At 44.0% G+C, this 16,413-nt stretch overlaps 2 protein-coding genes across 4 annotated transcripts in view; both read right to left on the bottom strand.

Moving 5' to 3' along the window:
- The window catches only part of CYFIP2 (cytoplasmic FMR1 interacting protein 2), a 124,914-nt gene extending 124,192 nt beyond the window's left edge, over window positions 1-722 (bottom strand). The window contains exon 1 of one of the 3 annotated variants that reach the window (XM_047729268.1): window positions 611-722. The gene's annotated coding sequence lies outside the window, so the exon portion shown is untranslated. Of the gene's footprint in view, window positions 1-157; window positions 413-610 lie in introns of those variants that run through there. The other 2 variants (XM_047729270.1, XM_047729269.1) reach the window with 2 other exon arrangements.
- Window positions 723-9,004: 8,282 nt separating this feature from the next.
- ITK (IL2 inducible T cell kinase) overlaps window positions 9,005-16,413 on the bottom strand; it is a 66,725-nt gene continuing 59,316 nt past the window's right edge. The window contains exons 16-17 of the mRNA XM_047731266.1: window positions 15,539-15,696; window positions 9,005-11,666 (exon numbers count right to left, since the gene is read on the bottom strand). Of these exons, the coding sequence (XP_047587222.1) occupies window positions 11,595-11,666; window positions 15,539-15,696 (230 nt within the window). The 3' untranslated portion in view covers window positions 9,005-11,594. The remainder of the gene's footprint in view (window positions 11,667-15,538; window positions 15,697-16,413) is intronic.

Genomic DNA, 16,413 nt, shown 5'->3' with positions numbered 1-16,413 from the left:
CACTGGCGCTCCGACCTTCGCCCCACCCATCTCTCGTTCACTGCAGGGCGCTGTATGTCCCAGGCGTCTACCAGGCAGGCCCACGCGGCTCTCGTTGGCCCTGGAGAAGGTGATGGTGGCCTCGGCGGCAGAGGAGGCGGCCGGCGCTCTGCAATACCTGGGCTCGGGGATGTCAAGCCGCCGGGCTCGCGGCCGAGGCAGGTGTCTCCCGTGCTCGGGATTAGCGCCGCTTCCTCTCCGGCCCGCGGCTCCGGCCAGGCCGCGCACCTGCTGCTGCTGCTGCCGCTGCCGCTGCCACTGCCGCCGCCGCGCCCAAGCTCCGCCCGAGCGGCGCTGAGTGTCCGCGCCTCCTCGCAGAGGGTCCGCACCGCGGGGCCCAGGGTGGGCCGGAGGGCGAAGGGGGCCGCGCAGGGCCTGGAGTCCAGCCTCCAGGGGCTTGGGGCGGGGGGGGGGGGGGAGGGAGGCCGCGCTAGCCTGAGCGCCGCGCCGAGCGCCCCCCTCGGGCTGGGAGAAGGGGCGCCGGCCCCTTGCGCATCCTCACGGCCGCATCGACGTCCCCCGCAGCATCCCGGTCCCCATGCGGGCCCCGAGGCCTGCGAGCGCCGCTTACCTGGGTCTGCCGCAGGTCCAGCAGAGCAGCCTAAGGCTACGGCGGGGCCCCGCGCCGGGGCGCAGGATGCTCTGCCCCGCTGGGCTCGGCTCTGCCGGCCGCGGCGCTCGGCCCCGCCCTCGGCCCCGCCCCCCTGCCCGCCGCGGCTCCTCCCCGCGCGCGGTGTCAGCCCCTCCGCCGCCGCGGCTGTCACACAAAGAGCAGGAAATGGCTGCGGCGAGGGGCGCACCGCCGGCTCATCCCCGACCTGCACCCCGGCTGCTGCCCCAGGACAGCCAGCCGCGCGGCCCTCCGGATGGGGAAGGGAGAGAGGACCTGCCGCCAGGTCTCGCATGCCTGGGAGCCACACCTGCGGCAGTGGGAGGGCGGAAGCTCTGGGCTCGGTTCGGGTCTCATCGATCTCACGTTATTTCCAAGTGCTCATTTATCTACCTAATATTTATTGAGCAGCTATTTTGTTCCGAGCCCCGTGAAGAAGCTGAGTATGCACTGGTGTACTGCCCTTTTGGAGCTTGTCATCTACCAGGAGAGGCAGGGCGTAAATTACCCTAGTAATGTGCAGTTACAGCTGGAAGAAGTTCTGCGAAGGAAAGAAACAGGGTGAAATGATGGAAAATAAAGCTGAGGTTTGGGGAGAGGGGACTCCCAGCAACTGAGTCTGGTCCCCAGTGCTGCGCCTCTGCTGAGGAATACCTTCTCAGTTCCTTGGAGTCAAATCCCTGAAGCTGCCATCTCTTAAGCAGGGACCTGCCTCAACTTCACTCAGGAATTGCCTAACGGACAAAAAGGAACACACACGGTGACAGGAGGAACCTGAAAGGACAGGCAGGCACCTTTCTCTTCAAGGCTTATCTGCCCTTCAGGGCTGGCCAAAGAAACGGTTCTCCCTGAGCTGCAGCCTGGTGGACCTTCCGATCCATCCTCCAGACCCCCTGCTCAAGTCACTTCAACAGTCTTGTTCCTGAGAAGCCTCCGTAACTAGAAAGTGAGGAATAATAATTGCCCTTCCTACCTCACAGGTAGACACTGGAAAGCATTTGAGACATTTTAATGTGTGTGTAGATATAAAAGATAAAGTCCTGTTGCAAGGGAAGCTTTCTGAAATGTTTGTGTAGGGCCCACAAATTTATACTTAATCACTTAGCTGTTCCTGTTAGGGGCTATTTATAGAGGAGTCGTATTACCCGAGTCTCTAGCAAAGGACTTGTGAAGTCTTTGCCCTCACTGATCTCATACCATTTCCCAGACACTCAGAATTCATGATCCTTTATGGTTTGATGTTACATCACTCATTCTAATTTAAATTGCTATTTCAGAAAGGATGACTTATCTATATATGTACACATACACATTTCTGTCCCTGTGAGAAAGCTGTGGAGGTGTTTGTGGAGGATGGCTTTAAAAACTGGTTTCTTTCTTTTTCTTTCTTTCTTTCTTTCTTTTTCTTTCTTTCTTTCTTTCTTTCTTTCTTTCTCCTTCCCTCCTTCCTCCCTTCCTTTTCATTTCTCCCTTTCTTTTTTAATTTTTCATTTTCCACTGTGATTCTTAGGATTTTTTTTTTTAAGATTTTTTATTTATTTATTTGACAGAGAGAGATCACAAGCAGGCAGAGAGGCAGGCAGAGAGAGAGGAGGAAGCAGGCTCCCCGCTGAGCAGAGAGCCCGATGCGGGGCTCGATCCCAGGACCCTGAGATCATGACCCGAGCCGAAGGCAGCCGGCTAACCCGCTGAGCCACCCAGGCGCCCCTGATTCCTAGGATTTTGAGTGTCAGTGATTACAAATGTATAACAAGAGAGATTGGATTTTCATTCTAAAGGGACAACTATTTTGGATATTGTAGATTTCTGGAAGACATATTTCTCCCTGTTGTTCCTTTCCTGTCTTTTCACCTTCCAAGAACAAGTTGCTTAAAAGAAACAAAGAGACCATTACATATATATTTGTTGAGATCTTAGGCAAAAATAATTCCCTGACCCCTGATTTCCATTTGCTTATAAGGGGGAGCAAGGTGGTTTGTTCAAACCACTCTGTTGGAAATCCAGAGGCTTGCCTTTTGGTCCCAGTTTTGCAACTAAGTGACCCTAGGCAAGTCACTTCACCTGTTTCCTCCTCTATATAGTGAAGTAAGATGGGTATATTCCAAAATCCTTCTGCATGTAGAAAATCACATAAGTTAAAATCACATAAGAAAGACGTGCTCCTGCCCTGCTTAAAGGACTTCACTAGCTCCCCATTGTTCTCAGTGTGGAGCCCAAACTCCTTAACTAATGGCCCACAGGAGTCTTTCTTCATGATCTAGCATCTACCTCTCCAGTCTCTTCTGTTGTGAGCAAGCTCTTTGCTTTTAGCTAAAAGCAATCTTTTAGGTTCCCAAATCTGCTGTGTTAGGCCTCTGTGTAAGCTGGGCTTTTGCTTAGAATGGTCTATCCTCCTTTCCCTCCCACTTGTGCACTTGCCCCCAGTTTGCTGCCTAACATCTATTTATTCTTCTGGGATCCATTTACCTGTCTGTTCCTTCAAGCTCCCTTCTTGTCTGTGTTAGGCTAGGGTTAGTCATTCATGCACTCAGAGCCCCCTCAACTTCCTCTGTCATCCCCCCTTGGTGTGCTGTGTGGTGATTGCTGACCTAATTTCCTACATACCATCATTAGAGCATAAAATCAAAGAGAGAAGGGATGTGTCTTTCTTGCTTCTCAACATTTCCTCGGAGACTAGTACTTAATAGGAGTTCAGTAAATATGAGTTGAATGAATAATCAAAAGTAAAATCTTAGCTTACATATTGCCAGTGAAATGTGTAGCCATCTGTCTACTGCCTCCAGATATGTTTCATGTCCAACCCCCGGCTGTACCATCAGCAATGAGAGAATCGAAGCTCTCAGGCAAAAATTGCTTTGCCACTTGCTAAGCTGTGGCCCACACACTGTGGTTCCATGTGTGGCAACATTGCCTTGTTTTTAGAAGAGTCTCAGGTCACTTAGGACATCTAGGTCTCTGTTTAAAATTCACAGATCCTGCTTTATAGAAACCAATAGCGGAGTATCTGAAACAGGTATAAGAATTGGTTCTGGAGAGAGAAAACATAAATACTAATATTAACAATAATGGCTAAAATGTTTTAGAATCCATATATATATATATATATATTTAAGTAGGCTCCATGCCCAGTGTGGGGCCCCATGTGGGGCTTGAACTCACAGCCCTGAGATCAAGACCTGAGCTGTATCAAGAGTTGGGCACTTAACTGACTGAGCCTCCCAGGTGCCCCTAGAATCACAAATAAATTTTTTAAAAGATTTTATTTATTTATTTATTTGAGGCAGAGAGTGAGAATGAGCACATGAGTGCAAGTGCGGGGAGGGGAAGAAGGAGAAAGAGAATCCCAAGCAGGCTGAGCTCGAAGCTAAACTCAAGGCTTGATCTCACAACCCTGAAATCAACCTGAATCGAAATCAAGAGTCGGAGGAAGCTCAACCAACTGAGCCACCCAAGTGCCGCTCAATGATAAATTTTTAAAAAGAAAGAAGGAAAAGGGTGTGAGATGGCGAGAAACTGTGAATAATACAAAAGAAGTTTCTAAGTGCAATGGGTTTGCTCCATACAGTAGACTCACACACTTGGTGCATGTTGTTAGCAGGAAAAGAGAAACTTGATGGTCAGTTATGCAATTTACCTTGTTCATTAGATAAAACCTGAGCACTTGCTCAAAATTGCTTCATTTTACAGATGAAAGAACTGGGGCCCAGAAAGAGGAAGGGTTGCCCAACAGCGGCTGGACCCAGACCCAGGTCTTTCCATAGGAAACTGGGTTGCCTATTTCCTTCTTTGAATCTGAATAATTTGTTAAAGCATATGTTTTTTAAAGATTTTATTTATTTATTTGACAGAGATCACGAGCAAGCAGAGAGGCAGGCAGAGAGAGAGGAGGGGAAGCAGACTCCCTGCTGAGCAGAGAGCCTGATGTGGGGCTCGATCCCAGGACCCTGGGATCATGACCTGAGCTGAAGGCAGAGGCTTTAACCCACTGAACTACCCAGGTGCCCCTAAAACATATGTTTTAACTGACATTTATTAAATGTCTTTTGGGGACCAGCCTCTGTGCTAAGTACTATATATGGATTGGCTCATTTCAGCCTCATGAAATCCTAAGAACTAGCCCCATTATTTTACAAATGAATTATTGACAGCTGGTGTGCTGCTGAAAGACTGCAGCTCCAAACTGGGCCATTTGGAAATGCATGTCCTCCCTTCATGCTGTCTTTCTCTCACTTTGCTCATTTCTCACAACTTCTACGGACCTGGTCTCCCTTGAAGGTCAGATCGTTTGCACATAACTTCACAGCAAAGAACCTTTCATCTTCATTTAAACAAATTGTATACACAATAATTGTAGATAAGAACTGTTAAGGAGGGTAGAGCATATTCTGAACAGAATTTGGAATGCACCAATGTAACAGGCACATGGCCACATGCTGCTGTCCTGTCAGAGGCTAGCAAAGGTGACCCCCTAATCAGCCCCACAGAAGGGATGGGAGCATGGAATTTGGGGACAGACAGGTCTGGCTTCAAGCCCCCATTCTGTCACTCATTAATTGTGGGACCATGAAGTGTTTCCCTAATTTACAGAGCCCCATTCTCATCTGTAAAATTCAAATGATTGTAATTGTACCTACCCCTTGGGCTCTTAGAAGATTAAATGAAATAATAAATGTAACATGCTAAGCAGAGTCATCATAAGTGCTCAAAAACGGAAGCTTTTATTGTTATTATTGTTATTAACATGGTTGGAATTTTGGTGTGACCTCTAGGAAGAATGCAGGACTTGGAAGGAGATCTGAGTTGTTTTTTTTTTTTTTTAAAGAGTTTATTTATTTATTTGACAGACAGAGATCACAACTAGGCAGAGAGGCAGAGAGAGAGAGGGAAGCAGGCTCCTGCTGACCAGAGAGCCCGACATGGGGCTTGATCCCAGGACCCTGAGATCATGAGCTGAGCCAAAGGCAGAGGCTTAACCCCCTGAGCCACCCAGGTGCCCTGAGATCTGAGTTCTAATGTCACCTTTTTAAATAGCTCTACAACCTCTGGCATGTTCTCTATCACTTCCTTTTCTGTAAGGTGAGACCCATGTACTCCCACTTTCATCCCAAAGGTGCCGAGAAATCAAACATCATCTTAGATGGGAAAGTGCTTTGAGATATACAAAAGAGAAAAGCAAATGAAATGTTTGTATAGTTTATTTCACCTTATAGGCACTTGTACTCCAAATCATTCTGAGAAGCTGGAAAGGGACCAGAAACTCCTTCACAACTACAGATGGGTGTCAATGAGTGTGGGTAGAGGTGGACCTGAATGGTGAGGAGTCACAGTGCACTCAGCTCCTTCGACTGATTGTCCTGTGACCATGTTAGCCAGCACCTATTACCTTTGTCCTCAAGGTTCCCAGTCCTAACCTAAAAATAATGCAAGGGAAGAAGGTGGAATAAGATGTATTTTTTGCTTGTTTATTTTGTTTTATTCTGGTTTCTCTCCCTGAAATGTTCTTCTAGACTCTTTCTTCCTTGGGAGCTTCTATTTACCCTTCAGCACAACTCAAACATTACTTCCTCTGGGAAGCCCTCCTTGATCCCTTAGGTGTTTTCACCCTCTGTGCTCTCATATTGTGATCACTGCTCCATCCCATAACCTACAACAGCCATTTTCAATCACAGGTGATTCTCATTATTTCGTACGTGTGTTTTATAAAGTTGCCATGGACACTGAGGAGGGAATTCTGAACCATTGCTCCTAGCGGAAGTATATGGATAGGTTCCTGTGAGCCTCTGGTCACATTTTCATCAACGGATCCATACATGATCCTGTTTTAACCATATTTGTGTTAAAAAAAAAAACAACACCTTATTTAATACACCTGTGGGTTCATTAACATTAAACTCACAGTTAACAGCATTATGACTCATGCCTAAATGAAACTTACCTGACACACACTTTCTTTGAAAGAAATGTCACAGCCTTCTTGCTCTTAGGAACACTACACGGCACTTGAGCTCTGTGCTTAAGGACCATTTTAAACAGCAAAATGACCAACAAAAAGTACCCAAGTGCAAAACATGGCACTAAATAGACCTCAAAAAGGATACTTGTTTACAGAACGAGAGCTGAAACGAGAAGGCAGAGCAGCTCCTTGCTCCCCCTTAGCTGGGGATGTGCGTGCAGGGCAGCTCACGGTTTTCATGGCGCCGGCATGGGCATGCCATGGATGACTATGAAAGGACTGATTTGGGAGTTACAAATAAATGTCAGCGAGCAGGCAATCTGCATGTATAGAAGCTGTAAATAACGAGCATCAGCTGTATTTGTTTATGTGTTGGACTTTCTTTTAGTAGCATGAGGACTTCTTATGGGAAGGCTGGTGTCCATACTAGGTAACCAACAAGAAGTCCCAGCAGTTGATGGGGTAAGAGAGGAGAGTGTGTAAGATTATGTATAGATCAGTTGATGAAAGGGTCAGTGTATTTATTCCCCTGGGCTCCTCTTTGTGACGGACATTGCCTTCCTAACTAAAGGTCTTTTCTTCTCAAGGCAACCTCCTCCAGGGGACTGTCTGCTTTCACATTCAAATGAGCACTTCCTCTTCCTGTCTCTTCAGGCCTCCAGGTGGCAACTGCTCCTTGGCTTATTTTCCTCTGTACTACTTTCTGTGGGTCTCCTAAACCTGACCCACACTCTTTTAAATAATCCTTTCCCTTTCATAAGTAAGTCCTCCTTGATGTATCTTAATTTGAGTGTGAAGTGTTTGGTGCCTAACTGATAAGATATCCTATTCACCTTATACACCTGACAGTACCAGGCAATGTCAGGTGAATCGGTAACTATTATTTATGAAGTAAAGAAATGATCTCTAAATGATCTCTAAAACTCCTTCTAACAGTTACTCTGTGATCCCACAAGCCACCTACACATCATGACTTGCAGAGAGTCTCAAAGTCATTGAAGACACACACACACACACACGCAGAAATACACAAATACACACGGCCCGTCTTGCTGAATGGATTATGTTCCTTCTCTTCCTCAGAGTGGTGTTGGGAGATTCCAGAGAAAGTTGGGTCTGCCAGATAAATGCTCTGAGAAGCAGAGCTGCTCATCCAACTGCTTCAGGAGTTTCATATCCGGGTCATTTCCCAGTGGGAGGCAATCCCAAAGGGGAGTCCCACCAAGGACTGTGTAGAAACCACAGGTGTTTTTCCTCGTGCCGAACGGTCCTCTGGTGCATGAACCGGCTCCTGCCGTGGATGTCGGCATTTGGCAAACTAGAAGGTACAGGGAGAGCTCAGCAGACCGAAAATACAAGCCGGCTTTTATTTCACTGGGATTTTAAGAGGCAGGTACAGGTACTTTTTGCTGCCCAGCTGTGACTGAAGAACTCTGAATACAAATTCCACATGTCACCCACACAGCAGATGACAGTGAATGAGTATGAACCATACTCTGGTACTAGGAACAAGGCAAAAAATCAACTTCACATTGGCTTCTTTTCCATCAGCGTTGCTCTCTCAAATCCACTGATTGTGTTGCTGCCCGAATGTGCTTTTAAACACAGATTTGACCTGCTCTCCTTGCTCCATGACATCTTTCCTATCTATCGGTAGAGTTCCCACATTTCTTGTCTTTCAAAATATGGTCTTTATCTAGACTTATAGCCTCTGTTTCAATTTGCCTAACTCCTTCCATCATCCTTACCTTTGCCAACACCTCGCGCCCACCCCCATAACTTATGCTCCAGTGAGATAAACTGATAATAGCTTCCGCACACGTTCAATTTCCTCTAGCCCTACCTGGAAAGTATTTCTCTTATTTCTGCCCACTTACTTCTTAAAAAAAAAACCCATAATTCATCTTCAGAACTGAGTCAGACATTATATCCTCTATGATGGTACTTCTCAAACTTTAATGTGCTTATGGTCACCTGTGGATCTTGTGAAAACGCAGATTCCCATTCAGGGAATCTTAGGGTAGAGTCAGAGAATTCAGATTTCTCATAAGCTGGTCATATTGCTATTGATGGTCCTAGGACCACACTTTGAGTAGCAAGGTTTTGTAAAGTTTTTCCTGATGTCCCCCTTCCCCTGAGAGATTCCATCACTTTTTCTGAGCTCTTCTCCCCTTTGACTAATTTCTGTTCTTTCCCTAAATGATGGATTATAATTTTACTGCTTTTTTTTTTTAATGAGTTACCTGGGGTTTCTAAAAAGTAAATTAGACTGCTTTTTTCATCTTTGTTTCCATAGCTCTCAGCAGAGTGTATCATAGGAACACAGGAAGCATTTGATGTTTACTTGTTGAACAAATGTTGAATGATATGTAGTCCATTTTTTTTTTTTTTTTTGTGGAACATGAAGCCACATAATCATTTTTATTTAAGGGAAATTTTTGGTTGTCTGACATTTGGGCAAATACTGAACCCAGGCCATATATATTGTATTTATTAAAACATACAGTTTTATTTGCTAGAACCAACCTTTAACTATGTGTGATTTATAAATGGTTAGAGATCTTTATAACATTTTCATTGTGAATCCTAGCAATCACTGTACACTAATAAATATTCAATACATCCAAATATAAATAGCCTTAAGAGGTACGAAATGCAAAATCTAAAAAATGCACCTAGAACCAAGACCTTGGATAAGGGAATTCCCTGTGAATGCATGGTACCGTTTTCAAAATGTGGGAGGGGTAGCAAAAAATCAGGCAGGAAGCCCATTTTGCAAGATAGGACACTGGGGAGTTAACATAGTCAGTTAAGGCCCCAGTGAATCTGAGCTTGAACACGATAACACCATACGAGGGGCAATTTCTGAAACCAGACCAGAGAAATCAGTCAATTTTGATGTTTTCCTTCAGGCTGGATGTTCCGGAAATGATCTCTAATTAAGGGTTTCACAAGAGAATGTACAAAATGCCAGAAAGTAAACAGGGATGATTTTGGATATGTTGAGTAAGATCATCTTCTGTATGATAGAGTTTTATCTGGAGGCAACCAGTTTCACAATAATTATAGTTACAAGTTATGCATCTGAATCTCCAGCTGGTCAAAATATCACATGGTTTAGAAAGAGCTAATTGCAACACCATCTAATAATCTCTCTGAAAGTTTTATCTGAACGCTGCAGGAAAATGAAATCTCTCTTACATCAGGGAATACCCTTCCCCACAAAGTGTGGAAGAGCACTGCAGCTGGCTCGAAGTCGAAATGATAATTAAAGGAAGCATTTATATACCTGCAGGCGGACCGTTCAAAACTGCTTTGAAGCTCACCCAGAAATGGCTTCATGCAACGTGACTCTGGAGGGGTGGGTGAGTCAAAGGGTTAATTAACTGAGTGACTCCAAAGTCATTAACTCTAACAAAGATGAGAAGACAGATGAGAGCAAGAAGATCCTATTCCAAGTTGGAGGGCTACACGGCAACCATAGTGGCCTCTGTGGGAGAAACAGCCCTTGGTGGTTGACTTCTTTATTGGCTTTCTCTGTCTTGCCCCCCAGCTTATGTAACTCCTCTGCAATCCCTTTCATCCTCAGTAGAAGGCAGCATTGAACAGAAACAAAGAAAGGGCATTGGCAGCAGACAGATGTGGGCTCTAAATCTCCTGGCTCTGTCATTCTGGCAAGCTCTCTTGGCTTTTTAAAGCCTCAGTTCCATCATCTGTAAAATGGGAATAAGAATACATTCTCATGGGGTTGGTGGGAACGCAGGATGAAATGAAATTGTGCAGATAAGGCCTGTAGCTCAGTACATATTCACTTGGCATATTTCAGTGCTCCATCAACAGTGGGCTGTCTTGTGCCTCTTGGAAGCACCCCAATCAGTGCTTGACTCACTTTCCATCCAGATGGTTTGAGTGAGAACAGACCTCTCGTTCCTCTCCTAGACTTTCAGGAGACTTGAAGCCTCAACCTTCAAGATGCAAATCTCTAGGGCCTAAAGAAGCTTCCAGGTCTCTGTGAGGCCACCGCCTGACCCCCTGCTGCCCTCTGCTGATGAGGGTTGGAAGAGTGCAGAGACAGGACTAACCCCAGAGGCCAGACAAACTGATGGCGGAGTCCTCAGTCAGAGCCAGTGGTGCGAAGCAAGCATCTTCTCCCAGGATGCCCGTGGAAGCGTTCTGTGCAGAGGCGAGGCACAGTCCCCTGCCTGGCTTGGTACTAAAGGTGGGCATAACAACACAACAACCTAAGTGGTAACAACCTAAGGTCCATCTCTGTACCGGCTGGTTCCCCACCATCTGAAGTGCTCTTTCTGTCCCGATGCCATCTCTAACCATGCGGTTGGAACTGTTCACCCCAGTCCATCATGTCCCTTCAAGGAGGGAAGTGGCAGTATGTTCAATGAATAAAACCTCCTAAAACTGCTTCTCAGCCTACCTGGCCTCAGATGGGAGTTGTTCCTTAGGATGGCAGGAAGCTGCAGCTGACAGGATCACAACAGCTGAGCTGGCACTTCCTGACCTTAATTAACTCACCAGGTCTCCTTGAAAAAGAGTCACACTCCTCATTTCTCTTGCTCCACCATCCTGGGATTCTGTGTTGCCAGGTCAAGTAAAAACCCTCGACCATACCCTTCAGATCCATGTTTGAAATAATAATAGAAATAATAATCCACAGCCCTACCATGTCCCTCCTTTTCTCTAAGAAGTGCAAGAAATGGTGCCTGAAAGCTGTCAGGTTGAGGTTTGAGGACCACACGAGATAAGAGGCTGGAAGGAAGGAAGGAGGCTGCTGCTCGGGCCTCCCTCCCAGTTCAGGGGCCTGAGCCTCCCACCTCCGTCAGGGTGCTGCCTGTGCCGTGAGGCTCAGGGACTGGTGCCACAGGCCAGTTGCCTCTGGGGAATGCTGGGCAGGTGGCAGATTTTAATGCTCTGTGAAGGGAGAACTGGCTTCCCCCTGTGAGGATCTGCAGCCCGGGGCCTGGTGCTGAGTCTCTGCTAAAGTCCCGATTCTGCAATTTCAGCCAGTTGACTCAAGAGTCTGCAGAAAGGTGGCCGGTCTTCTGGTTTCTAGAGAGGGAAGAGAAGGACTCTGTGAGTTCCTTGTACTTGTGTGCTATAGTTAATTCCAAAGCAACCCAGAATTCAATAGCCCTCTGCTGACTATTAAATATGCTTCCATATGTACTGTTGAAGGCCTTAGTGTCTCAGTTGTTAACAGCAAGGATTCTGGAATCAGATGGACTGATTCTGAATCTAACTAAGCTTTTCCATTCATTAGCAGTGTGACTTTGAGCAGGCGACTTAACTTGTTTGAACCTCAGTTTTGTTGTCTGTAAAATGGGGATAATAGTAGTATCTATCTCACAAGATGGTTGTGAGAATTAAATAAAATCATATATTAAAAATTCATCATAAAATAAGTGATAAATAACATCAAAAAAGAAAATCCTTAGGTATAAATTTCACAAAATACGTATAGGACCTATATGAGGAAAAATATATAATTTTAAAGAAAGAAATCAAAGATCTAAATAAATGGAGACATTTCATATTCAAAGATGGGAAGACTTTATATTATTAAAATGTCATTTCTTCTCAACTTGATCTATAGATTCAACATAATCACAATCAGAATCCCAGAAAGTTATTTTTTAGATATTGACAAACTGACTCTGAAGTTTACATGGAAAGGGAAAAGACTCAGAATAGCCAACGCAGTATTGAGGAAGAAGAACAAAGTTGGAGGACTGACACTACCCAACTTCAAGACTCACTATAAAGCTACAATAATGAGGAGAATGTGGTATTGGTGAAAGAATTAACAAACAGATCTCTAAGACAGAGTGGAGAGCCCGGAAATAGACTCACAGTCAACTGATCTTTGAAAACAGAGCAAAGGCTCCATTCAATGGAGAAAGGGTAGTCTTTTCACCAACAGTGCTGGAACCATTGGACATTCACGTGCAGTATAATGACTATAGACACAGACTGTATACCCCTCACAAAAACTAATTCAAAACGGATCAGAGACCTTAATGTAAAATGCAAAATTTAGAAAACTCTAGAAGATAACATAGGAGGAAATCTGGGTGACCATGGGTTCAGTAATAGGTTTTTTGATACAACACCAAAAGCATGATTCATAAAAGAAAAAACTGATGTTGAGCTTTGTAAAATCAAAAATGTCTCTTCTGTACAAGACACTAAGAGAAAGAAAAGACAAACCACAGGCTGGGAGAAAATATTTTCAAAACACATATCTGATAAAGGACTTATATCCAAAATATACGAAGACCTCTTCAAACTCAAAAGCAAGAAAACAAATAGTCCAGTTAAAAAATGGGCAAAAGATCTCAACAGACACCTCATTAAAGAAGATATACAAATGGCAAATAAACATATGAAAAGATGCTCCATATCATATGTCATTAGGGAACTGCAAATAAAAACAATGAGCTACACTATATACCTATTAGAATGGTTAAAATACAAAACACTTGATAACATTAAATGCTCATGAGGATATGGAGCAACAGGAATTCTCATTGCTGGTGGGAATGCAGAATGGTACAGCCATCTTCAGAAGAGAGTCTGGCAGTTTCTCACAAAGCTAATGTAGTGTTATCATATGATCCAGTAATCACACTCCTATTAAAATCGAGCTGAGAATTTATGTTCATACAAAAACCTGCACACAGATATTTATAGGAGCTTTATTTACAGTTGCCATAAACTGCAAGTGATCAAGATGTCCTTCAGTAGGTGAAGGGATAGCCAAACTGTGGTACAGCCATACAATGGAATATTATTCAGTGATAAAAAGAAATGAGCTATGGAGCCATGAAAGGACACGGATGAATCTTAAATGCATAATTAAATGCGTAGTGCTAAATGAAAGAAGCCAATCTGAAATCGCTACATACCATAAGATTCTAACAATATGACACTCTAAGAAAGGGAAAACTTGAACACCAAGAAGATCAATAGTTGTGGGGCACCTGGGTGGCTCAGTGGGTTAAAACCTCTCCTTCAGCTCGGGTCATGATCTCAGGGTTCTGGGATTGAGCCCCACATCGGCTCTCTGCTCAGCAGGGAGCCTGCTTCTCCCTCTCTCTGCCTGCTGCTCTGCCTACTTGTGATCTCTCCCTTTCTCTGTCAAATAAATAAATAAAATCTTAAGAAAAAAAACAAGATCAATAGTTGTCAGGGTTTTGGGAGAAGGAGGGAATCGTAAATAGGTGAAGCTCAGTGAATAGTGGGGCAACAAAACTATTCCATATGATACTATAATGGTAGATACACAATGTTATGTATCTGTCAAAACTCACAGAACTGTACAGCACAAAGAGTGAACCTTAATGTAAACCATAGTCTTTAGTTAATAATAATGTGTCATAATGGTTGATTAATTGTAATAAAGTACCACACTAATGTAAAATATTATTAATAGGGAAAGAGGGTATATGGGAACTCTTTGCACTATTTGATCATTTTTCTGTATATCTAAGAGTTCTAAACAATAAAGCCTATTAACTTAAAAATAAAAAAAAGAGTTTAAAAAAGGAAAAAGTGCTAAGTAAATTCAGCTTTCCTAATTATCATAGTATGTGGACTTGTGAAGTGGACTGGATTTGTTTTGTGCCCTTCTTTATGGCTTCATTGTTTGTTTCCTTGTGTCTGAGTACCTTGGCTCTATGAACTTCTAGAGCAATCATTATTTCATTCTCTTATCAGTAAGAAAAAGGAGGTTCAGAGAATCGTCCAAAATGAATGCTTAAGAAATGCTAAAGCAGAGACAAAGCCCAAGTACCCTATATATTTTTTCCATTCCACCTTGTTCCCCTTCAAAAATCTGAATTTGTGTTCATTCTCTATTCAGCAACTTTTTTTCTTTTTTTTTTTTTAAGATTTATAAAAAATTTATTTGAAAGATAGACTGTGTGAGAGAGCATAAGCCAGGAGAAGTTCAGAGAGAGAAGCAGACTCCCCGTGGAGCTGGGAGCCCGATGTGGGACTGGATCCTGGGACTCCAGGATCATGACCTGAGCTGAAGGCAGTTGCTTAACCAACTGAGCCACCCAGGCGCCCTATTCAGCAACTTTCAGTTGTGGTTGAACTTCAAAATTTTCTAATTCACCGAAGGACATCAAGACTTTGGCTGATGTGGGGTGCCTGGGTGGCTCAGTGGGTTAAGCCTCTGCCTTCGGCTCAGGTCATGGTCTCAGGGTCCTGGGATCGAGCCCCGCATCAGGCTCTCTGCTCAGCGGAGAGCCTGCTTCCCTTCCTCTCTCTCTCTGCCTGCCTCTCTGCCTACTTGTGATCTCTGTCTGTCAAATAACTAAATAAAATCTTAAAAAAAAAAAAAAGACTTTGGCTGATGTGGCTGAAGATATAGCCTGCCCCCCAAGCATGGGATAACTGGGACATCTGGGAGAGTGCAGAATAATTGGCTTCTCATTCTGAATTGTTAAACAAATAAAATGAATTTGAATTAAGTCTTTTTAATATTTTCAACAGCGCAAGTGAACTTCTGCTCATCAACTTCTAGCACTACCTTCACGTACACTTAATGGTTTTGTGATGTTCCAGTCAGGATTTTGGGGACAATGATGGAATTGTAAATAGGTGAAACACAGTGGATTTTAGGGCAGTGAAACTTCTGTATGATATTATACTGGTATCTTACCCTCTCTTCCTCTCTAACAGTGTGTTGATGGCTTGTGACATTCTATTACAGATCAAATAATATTTAAGGTCGCTGCCAGCTCTTTTAAGGATGGGCAATCTCTTTCATTAGTAGAGCTCAAAGCCACTTTCTTGCTAATCTACTTCAGTATACCTACTTCCTCATCCTCTAAGAGTGTTTGTTTCTCTAGGGAAGGGGACAGACCCTAAAGTTGTAGATTACAATGTAGGGGGAAACCACTTCCTTTACTGACCTCTTTCCAGCAATGATTCATGATCTGGTAGATATTCACAGAGGCCAGCCGGGGCTTGTACAAGCGAAATCCAGTAGTGATGTCTTCTACCACTTCTGAGTTGCTTCGGTTTTCATACGGGATTTTGCCTTCACTGAAGACTTCCCACATCAGCACACCTACAAGAAATGGTGAGTCCAGCACAGTGAATGATGAAGTTCACAACTAGCAAACAAACAAGCCTACATCGAGAAAGGCAGATTCCTTGCCATTCAGATTCAAGTCCTTACCTTCAGGAAGGAGAATACAAAACCATCTGAGGCTTCTTAAGCCTGGACTATTTCTTAAGAACAGAGATTTCCCAGTCTTCCTAGGGGTGAGGAAATTTCAAGCTCAGCCCTTTTATATATCTAACTCAAAGGCTACTACTAAAAGTTGCAGGGGATATGAACTCAAATGTCTACACATCATGTAAATGGATGGAGTGGATGAGATGTACCGTAATGGAGATTAGGGAGGACTGTGGAGAACCGGGGGTCTAGTTCTATTTTCAGAGAATAGCTGTGATTTAGCTCCAGCCACCATAGGGCACATGGGGATGAGGGTTTGGGATTGCCACATTTTCTGATTTTTTAAAAAGAACTCATAAATTGAGAGTTTAGAAATAGAAATTCAATTTGATTTTTAAAAAATACTGTGTAGACAGAGCAAAACATGTCTCTGTGTTGTCTATTTTTGACCTGTGATTTAATCCCCTTTCCTCTTCTATCTTTAGCAGAAATGTCACACCCAATTTTGTTATGTACTAATATATGTATAGGATGTCAGAGTGGGAAGAGAGCTTGCCGGTCACCTATTTCAGTGGTTTTCAAAGCATATTTCAAAGATTCTTACGG

This window comes from Lutra lutra, chromosome 5 (genome assembly GCF_902655055.1).
Source record: "Lutra lutra chromosome 5, mLutLut1.2, whole genome shotgun sequence".
NCBI lineage: Eukaryota > Metazoa > Chordata > Mammalia > Carnivora > Mustelidae > Lutra > Lutra lutra.
This window is presented reverse-complemented; position numbering and strand designations above follow the sequence as displayed.